Source organism: Berghia stephanieae, chromosome 9, assembly GCF_034508935.2.
Source record: "Berghia stephanieae isolate SIO BIC M18660-M18661 chromosome 9, UCSD_Bste_1.3, whole genome shotgun sequence".
Classification (NCBI taxonomy): domain Eukaryota; kingdom Metazoa; phylum Mollusca; class Gastropoda; order Nudibranchia; family Aeolidiidae; genus Berghia; species Berghia stephanieae.
In genome coordinates this window covers 22,031,501-22,037,500 of record NC_088368.1, presented here as the reverse complement: position 1 = coordinate 22,037,500, position 6,000 = coordinate 22,031,501, and the positions used below count along the sequence as shown (strand labels likewise).

Below are 6,000 nucleotides of genomic sequence, written 5' to 3'. Positions count from 1 at the left end.
CTATAAAAGTTTATGGATACACACAGTTTTGTGTGTTGGTCCGTTATACTTCCGGATGGCAATGTTATGAGCTTCTTAGCCAAGCGCATACTATCTATAAACCAGGATAAATGTCGGTTCCGTCGACATTCCGGCCTTATTTTGACCTGCTCTTTTTTCTCTGTTCGTCCTTTCTTTTGAGAGCTCTTGTCATGGTTACCGCACAATGGGAGCGATCTATATTCATGTTTTCATCCAACCTAGTCATCGATCACATGATTTGTTGCTGTGCAACGATTGGGCATTTCTTAACAATTTCCAACACGCTGCTTTGTTTATGAATTTTGTAAACATACTCATGTGTCAAGCTGAACAAAATGACCAATCGTGATGTTAGATATTTCCAAAGCTGTGAACACTTTTTCACAATGTGGGTCATTTTGAGCACATATTCCAATGTGATCAATTACCTCGAGCACATAGAAAGTTAATATAGATCATCCCCATTAACCAGTAGATTTTTGACCAATCAAATCATGGAATTTGTAACATACTTGCTTGGACAAATATCGTATGTTGATTATAAACAATAACGTGAATGAAATCGACCTCTCTCTCTCTCTCTCTCTCTCTCTCTCTCTCTCTCTCTCTCTCTCTCTCTCTCTCTCTCTCTCTCTCTCTCTCTCTCTCTCTCTCTCTCTCTCTCTCTCTCTCTCTCTCTCTGATCATTGTTCTTGTTTTTATACCGCCAAATGGGTGACTAGTTATCACACGATTTCTTGATCATATTATAAACGTTAAGTTTACACATAGTTTTCTGTGTTAGTTCTATTGATCAAGTGGTAGAACAGTGGGTATTTTACTTAGACATATACCATCGATAGTAAAACATGTGTAGTTTGCAATGGTAACCAATACTCTTCAACAGTCATAACGTCACTTCCTTCCCAATGACGCATAGTAACTTAGTAACACTGGCTCTAAACTATCGGAACAATGGCGGACGCCCGTATGAAATATTTCTCCGGCGAGCATGAAAGCGTATCCAGAGGAAAAAACACATAAATTTGATCATGTTTTGACTTTTACACATTCTGATCACCAGACTTATGAAAAGTTCTAGCCAGCATTAAGAATAAAAAGTAATGATTTTCTTTGTTTAGAACCAAGATGGCCGCCGTTGCCGGGCGGCGTGACATCAGACTACTGAATCCAATTACTGCCATTGTTTACATTATGACAACTGTCTGAGAGGCGTGGTGAAAGTAAGCTTGTAGTGGCGTTGCTAAGGTGTGTGATTTTCCTACAAAGGCACCCAGAAACCGATTTTTTTGTAGTGTTTTACGAAGGTTGCTAATGCATTAAAAACTTTCATAAAGGTTTAAAGCAACCAGCTGGGACTTTATTTTTTCACTTCACATAGACTGTTGCGTTTGAGCTTGGGTGATTTTCCTAAAAAGGCACCCAGAAACCGATTTTTTTGCAGTGTTTTACGAATGTTGCTCATGCATTAAAAACTTTCATAAAGGCTTAAAGCAACCAGTTGGGACTTTATTTTTTCACTTCACATAGACTGTTGCGTTTGAGTTTGGGGGCAGGACACGTATCTAAAATTTTGGCAGTCCCAAGTTTGAATTTTTTCTGCAAGATGGGGGTCATTTAAATCGATATTTGAAGGACGAGTTTTCTGGCCAAATTTTTTAATGCTGTTGCATCTTCTTATTTTGCACTCGGCAACATCTTGTCGTTTCAAATGGGTGGTCGTGAGTGTTTACCCTGTTACGGTATTTGCTCTTGTTACTTATTGTGGCAAGTCATTCCAGACGAATCATTATTATCATTGAGAGCATCAATATAAAAACTTGAGCTTTTATGTAATGTAATATCCAATAAACGTGCCCAAAACGTTTACAATAGGTCGTGATATTATCATATTATCCTATACTACTATAACATTATATGAAAATGACATTTTATTAACTATGCTCTTTTTCTCCTCTTCCTCCTCCTCTTCTCTCTTGTTCTCCTTTCCTCAATCTCCTCATCTTGCTCCTCCAGAGAGAGAGAGAGAGAGAGAGAGAGAGAGAGAGAGAGAGAGAGAGAGAGAGAGAGAGAGAGAGATTGTTTCATATCTATTTATCACGCCCCCCTTTTTGAAATCCACGTTTTCATGATAAACAATCCCAGCATTCTTTTGTTATTATTCATTCAATATGGCGTTGAAGGAGGCTGTTCACGATAGTAAGGGAGTTAGAATTTCGTTTCTTGATTTACAATGTGTTGTTGTATTGTATAATATGTCATATCCGAAAGTTTTCTCGTATCCTCATTACGATGCTACGGTATCCTAAAAGTATTTGACGATGATTTGAGTTGTTTTAAGCAACTCTTTTCTGAGATGTAAACGCACTCAAACGTCCGTAGCAATAGCAGTCAGTCAACCAGCCGCAACCCAAGGCAAAAATCTCAATGTTCTCCCACTCCCACTCCCATCATACAATATTGTCATTGACTGTGTTTGCTGTTAGCGATTTTGATTAAAATCACGGTTTTTAGACTTTAAATATTGTTCCATTGCTAGTCAGAAGTTGTCGCACATGTCTTGAAAGTGGCAAATGCGTTATAATTCAATAAAGTTGAGAGATGGGGAATGGAACTGGAATTGAGTTGCAGATTTACAATCGTTGTCATTGCATGCATTGGCAGTCATTTACAAAATTAATGTGAATCAGTGAATCCTTGTCATTCTCGTGATGTCCATGACAATTTTTAAGGGTGCCATCCCACCACTGTCGTGAATAGTTTTAAATCTCGTTCAGGATAGGGAATAAAAAAGAAATAAAAAAAATAACAAGTGAGGTAGCAATAGCAGCAAGTACAAGGCATGTAGATATCATCTGTCAACCAAACTGAGGGTGGGTTTGGGATTGAATGGATCCTGTGCCCTTTGCCTGTTGTCAGTAGTAGTGGTAGGCGAAAAATTGAAACAAAGTTAACAATTAATTTGTCATATTGAAGACTGAATGAGAGCAAATCAATGTTTTTATTCCTGACATAACAACAACAGTGAACGAACTCTTACTTTAGAGGCAGGAGTACATCACATCACGAAAACAACTCACAACAATAACAATAACACGCAGCTGGGAACAACAACAAACCAGAATCCGCAATAATTTCCCCACACCACACCATAGCCCCTCTCCCTATGTAGTTGCTAACCTTGAACTGAAATTTTATTTTATCCAGAAAGAAACAAATTGGCACTGGGTGTTACAACCTTTACAAAATTAGACACTCTAACTCTAACAATTGGTGAAGCAAAATTTATAAAATTCAATTCAATTTGAAGAACTAGTGAGGGATGGTGGTATGGAAGGACTCCCCATTTTTAGCCAACGGAAAGAGTTCTAGGCTGACCAAGAGTCTAAAAAATGACAACTCATATTTTCTTTTGTGATAAAGAGAATATGACTGCTCTGTGGGTGTGTGTGTGTGTGTTTTCCGTTTGTTTGTTTTTTTTCTTCTTTTTTAAATTGTAGATGTAGTAGACTAACATATATTGTTTTCTTTGTTCAAACTATTTTGTTATTTTAAAAATATGCTGACTGGTTTCCCTTGCTCAGTGTATTCTCAATAATAAAATTAGGTGGCTTTAAAATAAAAAAAATCATTTGTATTGTATTAATTATAAATATTTTAGGCTACGAGAGGGAGATAAGCAGCACCCCCACCCCCTTCCCTCCTCCATTCCTGAAAAGGGACATGAATGAAATCTGAGAGAAACTCCAAACCTTAGACTTAGAGTGACAAATCTCCCAAAATGAGTTTTGGGTTGTCTCATTCGTGATAATTAATTCAGAAAATGATTTGTGACTCATACGCATCATTTCTGTGCTTTAACCTTCCTACCTCCATCCAAATGCCAGAAATACTTATAGTGTTAGACTATTTTGTGTTTTACGATAAGAATTTACAGGAAAACTTGACCTTTGCTTTTTGTTTTTCTTTCACCAGAGATCATCAACGACATTATCCGTCAACAACGGAAACAAGGAGAATGGAAGGTGCTCGTGGTGGATCATCTCAGCAAGAGGATGATTTCGGCTTGCTGCAAGATGCACGAAATCATGTCCGAGGGGATTACTTGTCAGTAAAGACTTCTTTTAAATGTTGTTTTTTTCAGTTGTCGCTAGCCAATACTTGAAGAATGTAAAAGTTTAATCATAAATCATAAGGACCAACAATGGTGTCAATATTGTAATGCAAGTGTTGTACTAAATAACCAAATTTAAACTTCACAGCAATTCAAATTTTGAGAAATTGGAGATATTGAATCCGACTGTAATTATTTGAATCAAATGACATTTGTTATAAAGAGCTGTCCAGTCATAACACTCTTGACACTTTTCACAGCTGAACTCGATGGCCAATTTTAACTTGAGTTTACTTTTAAGTTGTGATTTATCTGTTAATGAAACAATTAATTTGTCATCAGATTTTTATGGACATATATGTTGAAAGGAAACGATTATAAATGATTTCAGTTATTTTTATGATTTTTTTGAAGAGCTCATTTGAACACTTTAAAACACAAGCTTGAATGCAGTGGAGACTATTTCTATTGATGAATACAATTATGTCAATAATAAATAAATAAATTCCCTTTGTTCATCCCAAAGGGGAAAAGTTTTCTTTTGGACCTATTCCAAGGGAAGACTGGAATAACCCAGGCGTCAGCCGCAATGCAGTGCTGCAAAGTGAGCTAAGGCAGCAGCTTCTTATGGTTCACACTATTATGTTATGACGATCGACCCAATCAGCAAAGTCCGGTCCGCATTCGTGCACCGTCGCGAACCCGCCTGGTAGCATCGTCACAACACACCTTTCGACTAGATGCTCTGCCGTTTCGGGTTCTTGTCCACAGCGTGGACATAAAGGACAGGAAGTTAGACCCCACTGATGTAACGCACCGGCCGTTAGGCAGCTCCTCGACCGAAGCCGATTCGCAGCTACCCAGTGTCTCCTCTTACTGGTATCAAAGCCTGGCAACTTCTCACCAAGCTTAGAGGAGTGTAGGTCCCCGCCCCCACGAGGGATTGAATTCGTCCAAACCGACTTCCATCTCGTATGTGCAGCTCTGTCCGTAGTCAGGGATTCTGCGTACAAGGGTTGCCGGGACTTATTTCGGCTCGAAACGGGGGCACCGTTCATTATGCGCATGAGAGGGGTATCCCCATTCCCTCTCTCTTTGATCTTACTCAGCCAGTTTCCCGTAATGGTCTCTCTCCGGACATCGGGGGGCTGGATCGCTGCCATTACCGGGCCCCATTCTCTAGGGGTTGTTGCTAGCGTTCCCGACACTATGTGCATCGACTTGCGAAGTTTTACATCCACCTTCTCAACGTTTCTGCTTCTACCCCACACTGGAGCGCAATACTCCGCGGTGGAATAGCATAGTGCCAGGGCGGATGTTCTCAGGAGCGCTTGGCTAGCGCCCCAAGTCGATCCCGCCAGCTTCCTCAGAAGACTATTCCGCTTCTCTATCTTCCGGGCAACCCCTTCGAGATGAGCCCGATAGGTAAGGCTGCGATCCAACGTCACCCCTAAATATTTTGGACGCGGCTCATATGGGAGTGGCTGGTCCCCGACTAGGACATTCAGTTTACGGGTGTGCCAACCACTGCATAAGTGAAATGCAGTGGCCACGGTTTTTGAAGTGTTCATCTTCAGGTACCACTTGTCAAAGTAGGATTTGAGTCTGGTGACGTCCTCGCTGAGTACGCTCTCGAGACGGGTCCACACTTTACTCTGAGTAACGAGTGCCCAGTCGTCTGCGTATCCCAGCCTCAGGGAGGAAGTGTTCGGCATATCGCTAATGTAAACGTTAAACAACATTGGCGCAAGTACCGACCCCTGAGGGACCCCATTCTTCAATTTCCTTACTTTGCTCGTGACGTCTCCCAGCGCGACGTGGAATTGCCTTTCCCCTAAGATCGAAGAGAACAACTTCAAGGTCTT

At 40.4% G+C, this 6,000-nt stretch overlaps 1 protein-coding gene across 2 annotated transcripts in view; it reads left to right on the top strand.

Annotated features, from left to right (window-relative positions):
- The first annotated feature begins 2,177 nt into the window (after positions 1 to 2,177).
- The window catches only part of LOC144979859 (syntaxin-binding protein 1-like), a 56,078-nt gene continuing 52,255 nt past the window's right edge, over positions 2,178 to 6,000 (top strand). For both annotated transcript variants that reach the window (XM_078927079.1, XM_078927078.1), the window contains exons 1-2: positions 2,178 to 2,220; positions 3,997 to 4,128. In XM_078927079.1, coding sequence (XP_078783205.1) covers positions 2,193 to 2,220; positions 3,997 to 4,128 — 160 coding nt within the window. In that variant the 5' untranslated portion in view covers positions 2,178 to 2,192. The remainder of the gene's footprint in view (positions 2,221 to 3,996; positions 4,129 to 6,000) is intronic.